Source organism: Perca flavescens, chromosome 1 (genome assembly GCF_004354835.1).
Source record: "Perca flavescens isolate YP-PL-M2 chromosome 1, PFLA_1.0, whole genome shotgun sequence".
Classification (NCBI taxonomy): Eukaryota; Metazoa; Chordata; class Actinopteri; order Perciformes; family Percidae; genus Perca; species Perca flavescens.
In genome coordinates this window covers 16,592,311-16,613,232 of record NC_041331.1, presented here as the reverse complement: position 1 = coordinate 16,613,232, position 20,922 = coordinate 16,592,311, and the positions used below count along the sequence as shown (strand labels likewise).

Below are 20,922 nucleotides of genomic sequence, written 5' to 3'. Positions count from 1 at the left end.
AAATCTAATCAGTTAGGTATAGCTGTAAAGACTCATTTTACTGTTTTGTTGATAGTATTATTAAATCTTTCTCTTGATACATTTTAGGAATGTCTGAGAGGGTAAACAAGTTCCCCTAAGCAGGTAATTTTGAATACACAGTATATACTTTACCATGCCATGGGAAGTAACTACGTAGTCAGGGTTTTGTTTGAGATGTTAATGTCGGATTCAGTCAGTCCTGTGTTTTAGGCCAGAGGTTGGGGGGGGGGGGGGGATGGTGTTACAGGCTGCTGTAGATCCTCTTGATGGTGTCTCCTTCATCCTTGGCGATGATGCCCTTCTCAATGTAGGAGTCAACCTGCTGGTCCATGAAGTCCTTCAGCTTGGACAGGTCATAATCTGGAAAGAAAGAAAGACAAAACACAGGATTGGTTTATAATCGGAGAATCAAAGAGGAAGATCACAAGGCCATGGTGGTTAGCAAGGTAGATCAGACATTAAAACCTCTTAAGGCGGAACACCCAAACATGCCATAATCTGGTACTGTAGTTCCTTATCAAGGAGGATTAAGGTCAGAGTTAGCATGTTTGTCGGGGGTTAAGAAGATACCACATACATAATAAGACGGCCAAAAGATTGAATTGAGTAAAAAAAAAAAAATTTAAGTTTCAATGAATTTCAATGTAATCAGTTTCAGGTAGTAATTCCAACAAATCAGGTTCCCTCAAATACTAAAAAAGCTTGATACACCTTTAAAAATAATAAATTTACCTTTTTTTTTTAAAGCACCATTTGTATTCACCTTGCTGTTGATGGGGCATTGTCATTTAACAAAGCACCATAAGGCCCCAGCTGGATGTGGCTATATTTAGAGACGAACACAGCCTAACTCTGTATTATCCATCAGAGTAACAAACGAGTTTCAGAGAGCAAGCTAACAGCTGTTGCTGCACCACTTCTCCCTGCTCTACCTCTGACTCTGATTAAAGGGGGAGGGTGGGAAGAAGAACAGAGGACAGCCAAGAAGTCACACAGCAGCGTTCCTAATGACATTTCTAACAGCAGCAACTTATTGCATTGCCTCAAGATACAGTTGCTTTGCAGATGACAAACATGACGTGTGTAAAGGATTAACCGAAAGACCAGGATGACGCTTCTATGTCCATCTGCTCCTATGGCTAATCTGTGTAGTGTGTAGGTCGCCACACTCACACATACACATTCGTACAATTGAACGCACACAGAGCGTCCTCTGAGATTGTCCAAATGGGTGCTTCTGGCAGAGTAAACATATTAAGTGGCCTGTCGCCCACTCTGTTACTATGACACTGCTTTTTGGTTGAAAGGGCTTTTGTTCTCCTCCAGCTGTACTTTCTCCGAAGAGAGAAAAATAGAGAGAACAAGGATGAGGTGATATTTAGAAAGCAGTTCTGAATTCCAGTCCAACTACCAGAATATTGGGTGATTTTTGGTGGGGGTACATTTTGACTCTGTGTGTGTTCTGACACCATTATCTGTCTGTCTGTGTCCTCTGCCCAGATCACTGACAGGCAGGCGGGGAGGCCCCTGTTGCCCCAGACAACCACTCCACACACCAGAATGCTAATGAAGTGTCCTATATAAAGCCAGGTCGGAGATGAGCACCAAACAAAACTTCCCTGCTGCTTGGGCCTCTCTGCTCCGGACTCTGCAGCACTATACGCTCAGTGTCAGCCTCTTTTTTTTTTTTTTTTTTTTTTTTTAAGATGCTCACAAGAAACTAGGCCAAACTTCTTCCTTTTTTTTTATTAACTCACTAGTGGCTGAATAAACAGCAAAATTGATTGGCACATATTGGATCAGGCTACTGAATATTAGCAGTAAATATAAAGTAAATATAAATCTCACTGAGCAAGATTTTTTTTTTTTTATGTCCGAGATTGCCTGCTGAGATGATCAACAGTGGACGGATGGCCTGAATAGTGAAAACTCATTAACATTTCATTATCTGCTGCTTAATTAAGCATCACTGGGCATTGATTTTACTCAACAGCAGGCTTCTCCTGCAGACTGGTTCAGTTTCTTGGTCACACGCTGACACTTTATGAACACTGACAGTTAGAGTAAGGCAGTAAATATAAATGCACACTCACCAACACAAATCCAGAGACACGAGCATTGATGACTAAGACGTGATGGTCTTTTCATGGCTTTTTTGTGTTGTTGTGATTAAAGCACTAATTATGAACCAGGTTCAATCTATACACACACACACACGAACACACACACGCACACACACCATAAAAGTTGAGGAACAGGTAGGAGGGAATAAATGAATAGACCTTTGTCTCTGAACAAGAAGGCTGCATCACGAGTAATTAGGACAGACTCATCAAGAATGATCCATATTCATGAGATCTGGACTGGAGTGAAGCATTTATCCTGGTATCCCACACTCATTTTAATTGCAAATTGAGGCTAACAAAAGACGCTTCAAAATGTCTGTTCTTCAGTGCGTCGCCTCAGAACTGTCTGTGTGACCCACCATAGTTTAGTGAGGAGACGAGGGTTGGCAAATGAGGATGTTTTCTTGGTTTGGCTCTTAAAACTCAGCATAGATTGGGGAAGGTAGAGCAGTTTAAACTGACTGGTTAAAAAATAGAAATCTTCTAGTAAGTGAGTGTGTCTCACCCCCTTTGCCTTCTTCTTTGTTGTGTTTCTTCAACCACTCAATGTTCTTCCTGATGGCCTCCAGATAGGTCTCTGACTTGCCGGGCTGATCTGGTAAGGAGAAAATAAAGAAAAGGGGAAATGAAAATCTTCCTCTTTAATGTCTTAAAAAATAAAAAAATAAAGTGAATTTCCCTTCACTACTTCAGAACATTCACTCAGAAGTGCCTTGGGACACCAAATTGTAAGATAGTGCTAACTTATCAATTATTTAAACCACAAAATTTGCCTAAAGCAAGACTTTATGCTTTAACTTTGAAATGTCTGTAGCAATGGGAGCACGCTGACCGCCAGGATTTTACTTTCATATTAAACTAGCAGTAAGACACTCTTTTTTTCCTTTTTTATTGTGTAAAAGTGGTAGCTACAGCAAGTGTATGATATCTACAGTTTGAGATTTAAGTTGACATTTAACCACCAATCAAGATCAGACTATTAGATAACCACAAAAGTTAAATTTGGATTATAACGCATGCGCCAAGTTTTTCCATAAATATATTATGCCACTCGGTACAGCCTGTTTACATACAGATAACCCAGAGTTTAGTTGACATTGCTCAGGATTTACTGTACGTCATTTTGTTCTGAAACAAATTTCCTGGTGGCAGTCCTGCTCCATGTTTCGTTTGTTTGTCTTTTTTTATGCATGTCTGCGTGTGTGTTTGTGTGGATTAGACTGATGAGCGGGTACAGTAGGCTACAGTGTACAGGGACAGATAATAACGGCAGCTGTGACCAGCTTTCCTGTGAGTGTTATCGGACTGGCCTAGTTCAGGGACAAGCAGGGACTTAATGATTGGCCTGGACTACACAGTGCTGTTTACTTCCTGTCAGCCCTGCTGAGTGAAAACAAAAGGTCGGAAATGGTCTCGGCCATTACATTCAAACTCATTTTGCAGACCTTTCACTAAGGTAGAGTGGAGACGATGTTTTGCTTCATCATTATGTGGTGGGAATCCGCTCTATTTGAGAATTCTGCATTTATTTGGGACATTTCACACAAAACAAAACAATGAAAATCATAATGCAAATAAAACAAGTTTCACAAGGCACATAGTTCATATATGGTGAGGGGCAAAATTATTTTAGCAAATCATCAAATCACTAAACAAAAAGCTATTCATGTTTCATCTTGTCATCAGGATTGGCTAGTGGACTGACTGGTCTCAGTTGATGGCTGCTCCTCCTTGGTTGAGTCTTTCAGGTTCTCATACTCCTTCTGCATCTTGGCGGCCTCAGCCTTCGTGTTGTCATCCTCATCCAAGTTTTTTCCTACAGCAAAGAAACAGTACATGGAGCTCGGTGTTGCTTGGTTGCTGGTAAAGATACTTAAAGCAGCAGTTTAACATTTTGGGAAACATGTTATTATTATATCATAATATTGTTCACTTTCTGGCGGAGACTAATTAACATGTTGATTATTGTTTGCTTTTAACTGAAAACTGAAATGTAATAATGACAAACTGCCGTTTTATGGAGGGATTTGAGGAGTGACTTCCTGGAGACTCCCCTGTACATTTACGTTATTGTAAAGATTAAATAAACAAGATACAATGAGGTTTTTTGTTGAGCTTTATAGGTGCTGGTAGGCGGATTTTGTTATCTTCTGACTGAGTGAGGCTAGCTGTTTCCCCCTCTTTTTCCATCATTAAGCAAAGCTAACTGGCTGTATAATTAACAGACAGATTCGAAAGTGCTATTGACCTTCTCATTTAACTCTCCGCCGGAAAGCAAATAAGCGTATTTCCCCAAATGCCAAACTATTCCATTAAAGGTAAATTTAACCCCCTAAAACCTACAGTATATCTAATACTGGTTTATCATATCATCCTGGTTTTGTCCCACATTTTTCTAGGTCTATGTAGCTCCACAGAGCCAAACATAAGCTACTAATTACATCTGACCACGTCAAATAAAATGATGTGCTTTCACTGATGTGACGTGTTTGGAGAATAACTTGCGAGGCTGTTTACCGTTGGGTCCAGTGAAGTCAGGAGGCCCGAGAGCCTTGCCCAGCTTGTTCTTGGTCTGCATGGCTATCATAGCATCCAGGTTCTCTGCAGGTGGATGAAAAAGTTTACTTTAGATTTGATCAGCACCGTGACGTCAGTTCACTCTACGGTCAACAATTGAATACCTCTTAACTGTTTGAAAGTCTCACGCTGTTCCTGTGTGACTCAGAGAGTGATTATGATTAGAAAAGGGTTTCATTGAATTAATGAAAAGTAAATTCAGGAGTATGACGACAGCGATGAAAAAAACCTTGGTCTTTTCCACTGTCATATTCAATAATTTAGTTATGCAGTAGACTGAATATTGGAAAAGAAAATACAGTTTAAGAACAAACGTCACAGGGATAATTTATCCACAATTAATCCAAAAAACACATTTATTTTGGGATTTAGTGAAATTGTAATCTGGGTGTTACCACTAACAGTGGGTTACGCTTTCACAAGGAGATTAGAAAATATAAAAGACCCCAAATCAGCCAGGGAATGACACAAACAGATCATATGGTTCAAAGATACTGAAATTAAGTGTTAACTGATCCTCTCTGGATTAACAACATTATGTTAAAAAATAGAGGAAGCAGATGTTCTGTAGATACACACATCCCAAAGTTCAGCTGGAAGTTCATCTACTATATCATATTCCTGAAACACTTCACTATAAGTCCCCCTATTTAGCATTTGTAAGCACTATTTTAACATTTAACATATGGATTATCTCACTCTATAATGTAGTTGTAGGCAGCTATAAGAATAAGTGTTTATTAATGTTTTTTAAATTTTTCAGTAAATTCTCCTATTGAGACATTTTATATAAATACAACTTTTACTATATTATCATTGATTATCTGTTCATACACCAGTCTCCACTTATGGGTATCTCACAGGACAGTTATATCTGCTTACAACTACATTATTGTTTGTTTGAAACCATTAATTAAATTTATACACTAGGGCTTATAAATGCTAAATATGGGGACCTAAAAAACCCAAGTTTCTGAGAAGCACGTCTTCAACTGGGTGATATATATTCTGCATTATAACATATCTTTTGGAAATTGGAAATTGTGATCATTTAATTTAAGCACACTTCTGTGCAAAGTCAAAAAGAGGAGAACATTCGATTACAGGTTAAGGCAGAGGAATTGTTTTTTTCTGCATTGGGTCCAGATATTAAGGGAATTTTGCATGGTGACAGGATATTAGATATCTGGATGTCAGGACAAAAGGACAATAAAGAGATAAGAGCAACAGGGAGGCTTGATTTCAGCACCGTAACTGAGCATCAAGGAGAAACACAATTTCCTTTCTCATCTGCGTTCTGTTCTCTGCATTCTCATCTGCGTTCTCTGCAGCCTCCTTTTATTTCTTATTATCTGAGCATCTCACTTGTACGTTCTGTGTATTCCTGTAGCACAGTGGAAGCCCATCATTTCACCCTCTCCCTCTGCCCCACACACACACACACACACACACACACACACACACACACACTCTCTCTCTCTTCCTCTACATCTCTCTTTCTCTATCTATCATGGGGCCTGTATCAACCGATTAGCGTTGATTGACAGCCCTGTGTGTATTCAGTTGTGTACCTGGGTGACTCATCAGAGCATCACAGCCAGTTGGGGGTGGAAGTTGGGAAGGGGGGCATTAACTCGTTGCTAGGTAATGGCGGAATTCCATCTTATTATCGCTGCACGACCACATGAAGCCAGGGGGCGTTGCCTAGGAAACCCACATCTTTTGCAATGGTATATGCCTGTTTTGTTCTGGTGTTTAACGTCAACAGTGGTCATTTGTTCTCCCGCTGTAAGAGACACCAAGCTGTATAAGGGTCATCTGAATGAGTATTGATTAATCCTTCTACACCCTACATAGGGTCAGCTTTAGTCATAATACTTGATCGCGGGTCTTAGAGTAAGATAAACACATTGTAAACCTTTTCTGTTTAGCTACAAATCACATTTCCAATCTGTGTTAAGACTAGTGGTAAAACACTAGTTAAGAAATTGATTGTTCAATAGTTTTTGATTAATCGTTAAAGTCATTTATCAAACTAAAATGCCAAGCATTATTTGTTCTAATCTTATCAAATGTGAGGACTGGCTTCTTTTCAATGTGTTATATCACTGTAAATAGAATTTCTTTCCGTTTTGGTTTGTTGGATTGAAAAAATCAAGCAATTTGAAGTCATCACATAGGGCTCTGGAAACATATGATGACATTGGATTGGAAAATAATTGACACATTAAGCGATAATGACAATAATCTTGCTGCTCTAAACAGGACCACGTCTGCCGAGCTGATTTTAAAGCACAACTAAACCCTCTCCCATGTATGAAAGAGCCCATAATCTTTTATGTAATTTGAACAGAGCGAGGGAGAGAGAGAGAGAGAGAGAGAGAGAGAGAGAGAGAGAGAGAGAGAGATGTTGGGTCTTGGGTTTCCTGAGGCTCACACAGAGAGATGACAGCTGTCCCTTCCTTACAGGTGGCTGACCTTTCCACTGGCTACTGATGTGATGGCCAGCCAGAGAAACTAGCCTAGTTACATAGGGTGCCCATGACACTAATCTGTCTGTGCAGGCTTTACACTCCACTGCACCGGCTGATAGGGAACATTAGCTCGGCTGAACACACATAGAACACAAGGAAAAAAACACATATATAACACAAAGAGTCAGAGAAATGCATGTGCATTAGTCAGCTAAGCAATGGATGGATACTTAGATGTTAAACCTTTCATCCACATGTAAGCCTACATACGGCTGTTCAACATGGTTGGAATCTATATCATATTATTATAACTATTATTAAGTAGGCCTAATAATGTATAACGTAATACAGCAAATGTATACAAACTCAAACAAAATAAGACTGTTTGTGTTCTGCTTTATGCATTACATCAGAAAAACTCTTTGCAAGTGTAAAACAAAACCCCCCTTTTTGTTAGTTTAGTTAAAGCTTTAGTGCGTAACTTCTTTATATTAATGAATGCCCGTTATGTTCAAGCCATTACTAAATGAGAAATGAGTTGATTCAAAGCTAATTAAGACCATCAGCTCCACAAAACTCTCTCTGTATTTCTCAGTATGACCGTGTTCAGAAAATGGTGTCATCCGGCGACTTGTGCGCGCAGAAAATAGAGCGAAGATAATATCCTCTTCTGAAGAGTCCATCATGTTTTTTTTAATCCTCCGTGTCCTCCTTGGCTACTAGCAACTGTGTGGAGGAGGAGGAGGGTTGGGGGTGAAGTGCGATCACGGATGGCTTGTATCATGTGGACGCGCCGACAGTTTTGTTGTCATTACTTATGGCGCTTTTCCATTACGTGGTACCTGCTCGACTCGCCTCGACTCTACTCGCCTTTTTTGGTTTTCCATTACGAAAAAAAGTACCTGGTACCTGCTAACAGGTACTTATTTTAGTACCAAGCAAGCTGAGGTGATACCAAAAGGTGACGTGAAAGCAACAGAAGGGGGTGTCCTGAACAAACCTGCCATTTTTAAATAGTTTTTTTGCTGCCTCCAGCTTCATTTGAAACAAAATGTGTGTTCTGGCTGTGGCAACAGCAACACACCTTTGGACGTTCTGTGTGTGTGTCGCATTAGGTCACGGCAGTTTACTGCGGCGCCGCTATGACGACCAGCCACGCTGAGGCGGTACTAAAATCTGCAATGGAAAACGGACGCACAGTGCGTCGAGTCGAGGCGAGTTGAGCAGGTACCGTGTAATGGAAAAACACCATTAGAGTTCCTTCTGGGGGAGACAGAAACTACGCACTATGGCTTTAACATTTGCTAGGAATCATTACATAACATCATTTTGTAAAACAATAACATTATGTGGTCATATAATCATGACATGGTTGGATGTACAATAATTTGATTAAAGAAATATCAGTACTAGCTTTAATGGGACATTTCCCTGGACCTTAAACTGCTATCTCCAAGGTCAATGAACTCTCACACTAACGATCCTATCATGAAATGATCGCCCTGCCTTACGTACAGTATATAAAATATTATTTACCATAAAAGAGCGAAGTCTTCAATGTCTGGGGCCCTTATTATATGATTCTATGCCTCACATTAGATTGATAAACAGTGCTGGTATCGTGTTATTTCTTACCCAGATAGGACACTCCTTCCTCGGGCGTGATGGTGCCGTACTTCACCATCATCTTCACAAAGTCAATCAGCGTCTTCATGATGGTGATCAATGTCTCTCTCTCCTGAGTGTCTTGATCTGCAACAGCAAACCAGAGGACACATCTAACATCAATGATCTCTTAATGGCAACTGGTTACCATGGTGTTAATGTTACCACATGGTGTTTGGCAGTAGGGGTCGATGATGGGATAATAAATAATTTGTTATGTGTGTGTGTGTGTGTGTGTGTGTGTGTGTTTCATCCGCATTTCCTAAGAAGATGTAGGGGAAACAAAACAATCAATGACTCCTTCAGAACAATATCGCCATGACAACAACAGCTCTGATCTGGGGAACTTCTATCTTTGGATGAAGGATGCTGTGAAGAAAAGATTTTTGTAATTCTGATCTAAAGTGGCACAGCGAAACCCGGGGTGTGTTTGTGTTTTTACCTGAGTCGAGGCTGCTGAGCAGACGGTAGAAGTTGGGGAAGTACTGCAGGTCCTGGAGCCCGTCTTCGGGTCTCACCTCGTTGCCCTCAGCATCTTTGTCCCAGGTTGTGGTGGCTGTGTCACCCCCTTCTTCTTCTGCATCCCTGTCCACTTCATCCTCAATCTCGTCATCATTTTCTTCATCGTCGTCCTCGTCTTTGTTGTAGCGCCGCCTGGGTGGCTCCCACGTGTCCTGGAAAACCCAGAGTATTTTTGTTGTTGTCAATGTTGTCGTCCTTATTGTTATCATAATCATCACTACCACTTCCTTACAAGTTTTTACCTTGTTTGTGTCTGAGCCCTGGTCTTCCTGCTCTCCCCTGGTTTCTTGTTCGTTGCTCTCAAGGTCCTCAATCTCGTTGTTCTTGGCGTTTTTGGTGATGAGATCCTGGAGAGCCTCGGCCACCTGGTACTCCAGAGTGTCTGCCTGACTGTCTGTGATCTACAGATGGATAAAGAGAAAGACTGAGAACAATTGCGTGCAATAACAAATGTGGGGTAAAGTGTGGAAGAGAATAGAACAGCATGTACTGTACTGACTATAAACCTCTTTGTATCAAATATTGATCACTGTCACTGAGAGAACCATCTCACGGAGCAATTTGGACACCTCCAAACTACTTATTGAGTGTCAAAAAAGTAATTTACAAGGGGAATTGTCCTTAGCAAGGACAATTCACAAATCTCTTCCTCTCCCGGGGGAACAGGGAGCACAGAGAGAGAAATTTCCTGTTGAGTACACGTCATGCTACACGCTGTGTCAAATCGAATGGCATACAGTCTCACAACCTACCAGCCCCAGTTTGAGCAGTTTTGAGACAATCCTGTCGAACACCCCTCTGTCGTCCTCCTCGTAGATCTTGTTTGCGATCTTCTGGACAATGTCTTCTGCTGTCAGTGAAGTGCCGTCGACCTGACGGAAACTTTCTGTTTCATCTGAGAGGAGACAGTACATATGTTATCATTTGTAACTTTCTAAATGCGCCTATCAGCTGTGTGTGGGTATAAAGCAGGTGTTTCTGCTTTAATTCTTCATCTATTTGACCGAATATACTTTTTGGGTTACATCATACTGACAATATTCCTGAATATTTTGTCAACTGTTCTCCATTTCTAACAATCAAAACAACACAACATTTGTAGGAGATTTCATTAAAGCTCGTTTTCTCCCTTCTCTACTCTCTACTTTACGCCTTACTTCTGTCCTACTTCTTCCCTGTCTCTCTAAAATGTTAAACCTTGACCTAGAAGTTAAGTCTCTCTCTATCTCATTAGGTGGAAAAAAAGATTTTTCAGTAATAAATTATTTTCCCTCTCTTGTCCTTATAGTCAACTTATCTATATCCCCATTACTGAGTAAGAAATGTGCAATTGTTAGAGCTGGACTCTTACATAATAATCCCTGCTGCTTACCAACAACCACGCACAATAAAAATACGCAGTGGCGGAATACTTTTGTCTGTATTGGTGGATTGAATCATCAGTGATGTATTTTAACTTCAAACTGCAGGGCCTATTTCTGTCTCACTCCAGCAAATAAGAAAATGACATCCAGACAGCGCTTGCCAAATTTAGATGTAGTGTAACCTGACGAGCTGCTTGTCATTGCTGGGCCGACCACATGAATTGATGAAGTGTAGCACTCAGCGCTTTGTGTCTGAGTCACCTCACCTCAGAGACTTTGCTTTATGCTGATAATTGGACAGGATATCAAATTGCACACGTATACAGTGAAATGTGTGCTGAGCTGACAAAATCTATTGAGACTCAAAATCTATGTAGATATCAGCAAATGATTGGATTTTGAGTGACTTACAAATATGAATTCAAAATGAATGGTATCGGTGGTGTCTCTGGGAAAAGGTGTCCTGTGAAGAGAAGAAGCTGGTACAGTAGTCCAGCATGAGCTTTGACAACGGCAGTGTCTGAGAGGGAGAGGGTAATCTTTCTCTCCTGCATGCACGTGTTCTGTCTTTGACTCTTTCTATCTGACTCTGCTCATCCCCATCACATGCACTTGTTTTCTCTGCCTTCCCTTTCTTAAAATGTCTGCCAGGTGGCCTGCCAGTGAAAGACAGAAGCACGCGGCGTGACGCCTGCCCTTGGCAATGGGTGCAAAGGTTTGGCAGCTAACTCACTGAACCTTTACAAACAATGCCAGGACAAGGTGCATGGTGACAGGTGTGTGTACCCTGGTACTTGCCATAGTCCATCCCGCTCTTGGTGGAGTCGTAGTCCTCAGTGAGACGCCGGCTCTTGGTCGAGTCTGATTCATCCGGAACGTACTGGCCCTCCTTCTTGAGTGGCAGCTCAGTGGTCTCCTTTGATTTCTGGCCATCAGCCAGTGACTTCAGCACGGTGAAGTCATCAAGGTCCTGCTCTGACTCCGCGTCCTTGGAGGCAGTGGGACGCTTGCCCCCTGAAAGACAGCAGAGAGCCAAAATGATCAGACTGGAGCAATACAAGTGGTAAAGATGAACTCCTCTCACATTAATGTGGTTCTTAATAGTTGTTATTTCTCAGTAGAGATGAAGCCTGTTTTACTGGAAGTGCTGCAACACGATTCCAGCAGGCGGAAATAAAGTCATTGATTGATTGGCAGGAAGGTTTCCTCTTACCAGCTGACTGTACTGCAGCCTTCACGCTGTCCGCCTCAGCAATCTGCGGAAATGATGAACATCAAACAAATAATTTCCACTCAGGATGTAAGCTCTGATTAATACTGTTTACTGGGCTAATACCTAGATTGACAAGTGACCATAAAGTCCATTTGGCCGAATATTGGATGGGAAAATTTGCTATGAGTCAGGGAGAAAGAGAGCTTACCTGCTCTTGTATTGGCCTTTCTTCTGTCAACTGTCTATTGTACACAGTTTTATCTGCAACTGAAAAAAAATGCATGTAATAACTAAACTGGTGAGTCAAAGCAGACTTTATTATTAATAACACAAGTCTGATTATCTAGGTTACAATTGTAAATGGCACATTGATAAATATGCTTTTTAACAAATATATAAGACGTAAGATCTTTTTTTTCCTTGTCATTTTAATACCTTTGCATCTATCAAACTCGTGATCGTTTCTGCTTTCCCAACTCACCGCAGAGGCAGAGCTTAATCGGATTATCAAACAAAAGATTAAACTGCAGCGAAAATATCACGATATCATGCGACCAGGCGTCGTTCAAAACACCGCCAGTCACTGCGGAGCTGGAGCTGAACTTTAAAGGCACTGCTTTTCTCTGTATCTTATTAGTCAACAGATTTATAAATGGATAAAACAATGGAGTTCCTGAAACAAAAATTATAAAACATGTACAAAGATGAACAGAAATTGCAAAGAAATTCCAATAATATCTCTTTAAATGCCCATACGTGTACTGTACAAAGTGTACAACGTGTAATAGTCAAATTTAGTTTCTCTGCAGATATTCCTATGCTTCTTTAAAGCTGATTTAAGGCATATATGATCGGTAATGAGTTGATGGTATCCTTGTAGTATTTTCTCTGTTTTAATTTCAGGCACCATGCGTGCTGAATAGAGAGTTATGACCCTTTAGACTTTATGTTTGTAAAACCTCCTTTGTTATCACTGACCGCCTGCAGTTACAGTTTTCAATAACATGTCCACATTATTAAATAGCCTACCGAACAATGCTTTATAGTACAAGACTACTACGTTACTATCACACGGTTAGAGGCGATCGTCAACTCACCATCCGTTGAGGCTGTCGGTGTGGGGAAGGCAGATATCTGGCTCATTACATTCAGGGCTAGAAGCTGGAAAAGGACGAAAAGGCCAACGTATTTTGACGCCATTCTGAAATAAGCTGTCCCAGGAAGATAGATATATCCTGGCTGTCTTGCTGTCTGTGTGTGTGTGTGTGTGTGTGTGTGTGTGTGTGTGTCTGGTTCCCTCCTCCAGAAGCTAAGTGCTGAATGTGTGGACAGCTCCGCTGTGCTCCGTCCGGCCGCTGGTGCTGAAACTGGCGCGGAGGCTGCGCCCTGGAGTACCGGCTCTGTGGTGAGACGCACCGGTGGTGAAGGGGCTGGCCAAATCTCCGCTGCGCACTGGAGCTGTTGACGAGCCGCGGTGCTGAAACCAGGTCACCTCTATATAATTATAACCGGATAAGCAGGGAGGCTCTTCAAGCCCCGTGTGAGCTACAACATCACCTGCAAAGCCAGTAATAGAGCCCACTAAAACAAGACCTGCCCCCCTCGGTCTTTACAGAAGAGGAGGAGGTGAACACTGCAAAAAGTGTCCATTATCCGAGTAATTTCAGCTGGTGGGAAAGGAAAATAGTATTGTTTCCATTGTAGATCAGAGGGAACAACATAGCTATAAAGCAATTTGATGATTTCACTTATTTCTAGTGGAAAAATATTTTAAAAGTATCAATATTATACGATTCATATGTTGAAATAGGCAGAATTGTCTCGATACTAATAGTGGAGTGAACATTTTTATCCATTATTCAAAATATTCAGAAAATCCTAAGAGACAAATGAGACTGCTTTGCTTTGGAAATAATTTGGTAAATAATTTGCTTAATCGTTAACCCATGACATTGCTACGTGTGCAGGACAGTGAACAGAATGCTGAGTTGAACATTTTTCGCAGCGTTTGAGCAGAAAATCCGCCCATTTCGTGCGTCACACACAACACAACGTGCGTCATGGTTGTAGATCTTCCACTGCCCAGTCAATAGCAACCGTTATTAAAACGGCAAACAATTAGACACGTCCACAAAGGGAAAGATATATTCGGCCAGTGTTATGGCCGCTTTGCTTTCACAAGATCAGGGTAATGCTAATTAGATGCAGGCTTACGTGTCCTATGGGTGATTCAGGTGTTATTAGGTTCAGTTTCCAGTGGCCTGTTCAGTTGCCGAAGTGAGGCTCCCAACAAAACTAAGTGGTTTAATTTCCCAGTACTTGTATCAGACTTTAGCAAAAAGGAGAGAAGAATAATATGTTAGTCCTTCTTCTCCAAACTGAAGATACTGCACTTATGACAGCAATATAAATGTCTTCAAATAGGGGATCATGTTCGATAACACACGTCAAAGGTAAAATCAGAAGTCATTATGGAAAAAAGGCTGAATGCAACAAGCAAGCCCTCAATTGGCATCAGGGCATGTGATTTGGATGATGTGACTGTTAATCCTTCTGGTTTATGTCTGAGATTAAAACGCATCCTGGACAGTGATTGGACGATTCTTCTCAGAAGAGTCATTTCACATCACATTATACATGTATTGGTGTTTGTCATTATGACAATAAGTAAACTGAGATTAACTTTAATAATGTTCCTGTTATTAGCAGAGTCAGTGTAGGAAGCACATGTACTCAACTGTACTCAAATACTGTAAACTGTTGACATACTTGTACTTTTCTTTCCATTAAATACTAATTTAAATTTCCCTTTACATTTCAGAGGGAAATATTGTACATTTTACTCTATTACATTTATACCTTTGAAAGGAGCCATTTTGCATGATGAGTCATTTTACTTTTGATACGTTAAGCACGTTTCTTTGATAATACCTCTATACTTTTACTTAAGTAACATTTCAGTGCTTTTACTTGTAATGGTGAATTTTTAGACTATGGTGTTTCCACTTTTACTCAAGTAATCTTATGGATCTGAGTAGCCTACTTCTTCCACCACTGAGCAGAGTAAATGTACTGTACCTATGATTTAATGCTGTCAGTTGTTCTTTTCCCCACACAGTATGTAGGAGTGAAGGTGTGTTAGCCTTCACCCTGTGAAGATCTAGTATCCTCGTTGGCTGGCTGTATGCCATTAGTGGTGTGTGTGTGTGTGTGTGTGTGTGTGTCCTATCTGTTACTGTTGAGCTTGCTTTTAGGTACATGCAATAGAATGCAATACAACATGATGATGCCAAGCTATACCATGTAATATAATGCAATAGTCCTTTTTTTTTACAGCAGACACATTATCATAGTAGGAGCAAAGGTTTTACCAACAACTTTACAGATGGCCCCATTCTATTGAAGCAGCATGCACAATACCAGGACCCCGAGATCTTATTAGTTACACCCCAGCTTTTCCTACCATGAAAAAGGCCTATGCCATACAGAAGGCCCCTCGCAATTGCTAATTAGACCTCCAGTCAGGTTGAAGCTGTGCAAAACTTAAAGGACAGTAAGGGTGAAGTCGATTTAGCCCAGTTTGTACACACCCACACAGTCCCGAGAAGAGGTCTAATCAGGCACCTCTGACCGAGTACACAGGTCTTTATTTTCAATATTATTTCCACACACATTAAAAATTAAGATTCACTGTATCATAATCATCCTCATCATTATCTTTAAATATTCATAAATATATATATATATATTTTCTTCAAAAAGGGCAATTTTTCTGACTGTAGAACTAATTCTGCCCTATCACTTTGTCCTGTCCAGTGCAGGATGGGATGTTGGATGGATGCCACCTCCTGTGGGATGTACTTCCTGTCCTCTGCCTGCCTCAGCAGTCTAAGAACAGAAGTGATGCCAAGAGAAAGACCTATCAGCTACTCAGTTCAGTAAGTAAGAACACCAAAACCACCTCCAAGGCATATCATGTCATCATCATCCAAAGCAGTGATAATCACCAAAACGGATGGGCTCGTTGTCCTCAGCTTTACATACTATATTTTTTTCACTACAATTACTACCAATCCGTCATATTTGATCTTTTCTGTCAGTCTTAGCTCAGTCTGTTACCATATGCTATACTATACTACATAATATACTACACTACTGACATCTTGTGTGTAGTAACTGTAATTACACTCACTCCTCTGTTAAATTTTTCCTTCAGAAGCACCATGACAAAATGCCAAAATTGTAAACTCAGTCATCTACGTTCACACTGCACGTCTTAATGCCATACATTAAAATGTGGCTTACATCTGATTCCAATGTGAACTGTTTGCGGTTTCGAACTGATGCGCAAAAGAACAATAACAATGACATCAGACACAGAATGCTGTTGCACTAAAGTTAGGGAGGTTATGAAGGAAGTAAGCATTTTCGCTTTTATTTCAAAATGTTTGTGTAATGGCAGCTGTAATATTAATGAGCATACACTAATTAGGCCTAACACCTCACTCTCCCTCCATTGACTTGCTCCATCACTGTTCTCCATTTTGTAGGCCTAGTCAAGTTTTTAATTGTACTGTCTGTGTCTAGGGCTAACACCATTTTAGTTTTATGCACATTATTCAAATTCAGGGTGTCGTAATTTCAAGGTATTTTATGTAAACTGTTGCTGTTGGAGCATATTTTTAGGCACAGACCTAATTTTCATCAACAAATGTATGCGTGTATAGGCTGATGATTATTCCCAGATCAAGTCTGTGGTATATAGTGAATATACTGCCACCATGTGTTCACTGAATATACCACAATTAGGCTTTCGGTGTACATGCATGTATCATCAGGAATGGAAAGAGTACTAGAATATTGTACTTAAGTAAAAGTACTGTTTCTTAAAATACATTTTACTTCTGTAAAAGTAAAAGTACTAAACTCCACACATATTAAAGCTAAGGAAAAAGCACATTTTTTGAAAACACCACGCTACCTTGGCAACGCAGTGGTTGTTGACGTTCTCATCTGGATAAAGAGTTACATTTGTCAGTAAGTTTGTTGTTGTCTGTAAATCATTCTGTGAGCCTCGTGCACCGTCAAGTCCTCCTTAATCTGATCCAGGTTCAACTTCTCAGCACATTCCTTCTCAAAGCAAAATATAACCAGTCTGTCCCAGTATAACCAGTCAACTCAGCCTCTTTGTCCCAGTATAACCAGTCCACTCAGCCTCTCTGTCCCAGTATAACCAGTCAACTCAGCCTCTTTGTCCCAGTATAACCAGTCCACTCAGCCTCTCTGTCCCAGTATAACCAGTCAACTCAGGCTCTTTGTCCCAGTATAACCAGTCTACTCAGCCTCTCTGTCCCAGTATAACCAGTCCACTCAGCCTCTCTGTCCCAGTATAACCAGTCCACTCAGCCTCTTTGTCCCAGTATAACCAGTCCACTCAGCCTCTTTGTCCCAGTATAACCAGTCCACTCAGTCTCTCTGTCCGAGTATAACCAGTCCACTCAGTCTCTCTGTCCCCATATAACCAGTCCACTCAGCCTCTCTGTCCCAGTATAACCAGTCCACTCAGCCTCTCTGTCCCAGTATAACCAGTCCACTCAGCCTCTCTGTCCCAGTATAACCAGTCCACTCAGTCTCTCTGTCCCAGTATAACCAGTCCACTCAGCCTCGTCCACTCAGTCTCTCTGTCCCAGTATAACCAGTCCACTCAGCCTCTCTGTCCCAGTATAACCAGTCCACTCAGTCTCTCTGTCCGAGTATAACCAGTCCACTCAGTCTCTCTGTCCCCATATAACCAGTCCACTCAGCCTCTCTGTCCCAGTATAACCAGTCCACTCAGCCTCTCTGTCCCAGTATAACCAGTCCACTCAGCCTCTCTGTCTCCATATAACCAGTCCACTCAGCCTCTCTGTCCCAGTATAACCAGTCCACTCAGCCTCTCTGTCTCCGTATAAGCAGTCCACTCAGCCTCTCTGTCCCAGTATAACCAGTCCACTCAGCCTCTCTGTCTCCGTATAAGCAGTCCACTCAGCCTCTCTGTCCCAGTATAACCAGTCCACTCAGCCTCTATGTCTCCGTATAACCAGTCCACTCAGCCTCTCTGTCCCAGTATAACCAGTCCACTCAGCCTCTCTGTCTCCATTATAACCAGTCCACTCAGCCTCTCTGTCCCAGTATAACCAGTCCACTCAGCCTCTCTGTCTCCGTATAACCAGTCCACTCAGCCTCTCTGTCCCAGTATAACCAGTCCACTCAGCCTCCCTGTCCCAGTATAACCAGTCCACTCAGCCTCTCTGTCTCCGTATAAGCAGTCCACTCAGCCTTTCTGTCCCAGTATAACCAGTCCACTCAGCCTCTCTGTCCCAGTATAACCAGTCCACTCAGCCAGTGGGAAGTTTCTCGAATTGATATTGTCAGAGATATTAAAGTTATCACTGATATTATTAAATATTAGCTCATGGTAAACTAGACTGGCATCATTTAATGTTGGCTAAGCAGTTTAAATTTGCCCAACCTTATCAGTAACCGAATGTGAGGCTAATACAACATGACGTGTTTTGCAGTTTTTGCATCAATTAGCTAAGGTACAGGTTCAGAGGGATCAACGAGTAGAGAGCACCACTGCTGAACGCACAGTGATCACCTACACACTACAACTGTGAAGACGATTACCAGGTGAAAACATTTGTCTTTTATGTGATTTCGTCTGACTGTGTAATCATTTTTTATGGCATTTGAAAATTGGACAGATTTGGGATTAGAATGAGCTCTATGTTTATTTAGTAGCTTATGCCTACCTTACTCAAATGGTCATTACAAATGACATTTTAAGCGATTCCACTGTCGCAGACAAATTTCCTATAGGCTATCGGAATGAACTCATGAGAGTCTTGCTAGAGTTGGGGCGCATTCATCGTCTTAATTGTTTGTGTGGTCTTAATTTGTGTGATCCTCCTGCCCACTTCAGAGAGAAACCTGGGGGACTCATTTTGATGTACGTTGTGCACTGTTGACATGGTATTTATTTGTCTTTTGCTGTTGTTTGTGAATGCCCTTTGACTTTTAGGAAGGTCTAAACAGGCAGTCTCCAGAGAACAAAGAAGATATGAAATGAATTCCCTCTTCATATCAGACCCAAGGGCAAACTGTTTGTAGGACTTCAAAGACTGGAGCGGTGACTTTCTGGAGCAGGGTAGCTTTTGATTTGTCATCCTTTTACAGCCTTTTTCAAACACCATGCAGAGGACACTTTATTTGTTCAGTGTTTTCCAAGATATCATGTGGTTATATGGTTCAAACAACCCCTTGTGTGGACATGTCAATTCATTTTTTTTGTCTGTGGTCACCAGGTTTGTTTATATAAAAAGGTCTCATTTGAAGTGTGTTCTTTGTTCCATTTGAACAGCAGTTTGGACAGAGAAAAATACCCAGCTATGACAATGGAATCTATTGGATAAACCTTGATATGATATGATTTCTAATAAGTTACACTGGTTTTGTGACTGATAGCTGTCAGCTTAAGAGTATCACACTCATGTGTAATGAGTCACTTCACCACTAGAGGTCTATACTTTCCTCTGAAACACAGTGGAGAACGCAGAGTAGATAGAGAAGTTACACAGAATTAAAAGAGGAATGAGGCTCAATAATTTACAAAATAGACAAAAAAAGCAAAATACTTACGGTCCTCTTATTCGTTTTCATGTACACTGGTTGAATGAAACTAAATTGTGGGTAAAACATCTGGCACATCTGTCTGTCACACTGCCAAATCCAGGTCTGCAATTACCTATTTTTTCAGTTTTAGTAGCTGTACTAGTTTTACAAAGTTCAGGCAGGTTACAGCAATGAACCAGTAGTTCTCTGTTTCTCAAGGACATTTCGAAAGGATCGAACATGCGACCTCCCCAGTCGTGTTATCAATTAGCTGACATTAAGTGATGATGCTGCTCATTCTTCCTCTCCTCTGATCCTCTGGATGGCAGATTTGAAAGGTCTTTAAGCCACAGGCTGTTGTAGTCAACTGACAATCTTCGGCATTGACAAGATCTATTCATTATTTGTTTAGTTTGTGTGGTCTTGTTCAACTGCACTTCTGAGAACCAGTTTGAGATTAACCGCTTTATAACAAAGACATATTTAAACTGTTTCGGGTTTTAAAAAAAATATACTGATGGTTGCATTATGGGTATTATAGTACCCAACATTTTAAGAGCTTGATTCACACTACAAAAGTCAGCCTATATCTTGCTGCTTCGATCTGTCTCTTGTGAGTCTAACTGCCCTTTTACGATTAAAGGTCCAATGTGTAGGAATTTCTCCCATCTAGAGTTGAGATCATATATTGGAATCAAATCTCTCGCAAAAAGCCGGTCTCTTGCTCTTTTCAATATCCTTTTTCTTTTTCTGGGCGAAGAAGAAGACTCCTGTTCCTGAAATTTGGATTTTGAATATGTGTGATCCTCCATTAGCAGCACCTGTGAGTTTATCATGTGACAGCGAAAACGCGAAAGGCGGAGCAGTAGGTCCTGTATGTCCCTTACTGGCTAACGTTTTTCAAGATGGCGCATGAATATGAAGCAACTACCCCTGTTCATGCTAATGCAAATGTAAAATTTCAAGCCAAAAGGAATGCTTGGAATTCATGGTGGTGGTAAATATTCATAAAAAAAGGACAAGTTTGTGAACGGGCAACACAGATTTTGATAATGAACAACTAAACACGTTACACACTGGACCTTTAAGGATTATTAGGTTTACGGTGTGATGGAAAGTCAGATCTTACATAATGACAGAAATTACTCCCTGACCAAGACGTGACTTGTTTGTAAATGTACCTAACTACGACAGTGAAGCCACGCAAAAAACAAATTAGCTTCTAAAATCTTAGTCAACTCCAGGACATGATGTGTGTGTGTGTGTGTGTGTGTGTGTGTGTGTGTGTGTGTGTGTGTGTGTGTGTG

General features: G+C 41.0%; 1 protein-coding gene across 1 annotated transcript; it reads right to left on the bottom strand.

The window, feature by feature from the left end:
- Positions 1–262: 262 nt before the first annotated feature.
- On the bottom strand, positions 263–13,444 carry scg3 (secretogranin III). Its single transcript, XM_028583895.1, has 12 exons — positions 13,060–13,444; positions 12,171–12,229; positions 11,963–12,005; positions 11,536–11,763; positions 10,138–10,280; positions 9,628–9,786; positions 9,306–9,537; positions 8,834–8,950; positions 4,665–4,748; positions 3,853–3,963; positions 2,653–2,742; positions 263–381 (listed from the first exon to the last, which is right to left on the bottom strand). Exons 1-12 carry the CDS (start codon positions 13,160–13,162, stop codon positions 263–265), a joined length of 1,488 nt encoding a protein of 495 aa, XP_028439696.1. The 5' UTR covers positions 13,163–13,444.
- Positions 13,445–20,922: the final 7,478 nt, after the last annotated feature.

Coding starts and splice junctions, on each gene's coding strand:
- scg3 (XM_028583895.1), bottom strand. CDS start 13,162: ATGGCGTCAAAATACGTTGGCCTTTTCGTCCTTTTCCAGCTTCTAGCC. Junction 12,230..13,059: donor ACCGACAGCCTCAACGGATG/GTGAGTTGACGA, acceptor ATTTTTTTTCAG/TTGCAGATAAAACTGTGTAC. Junction 382..2,652: donor CAAAGAAGAAGGCAAAGGGG/GTGAGACACACT, acceptor CTTTCTTTCCAG/ATTATGACCTGTCCAAGCTG.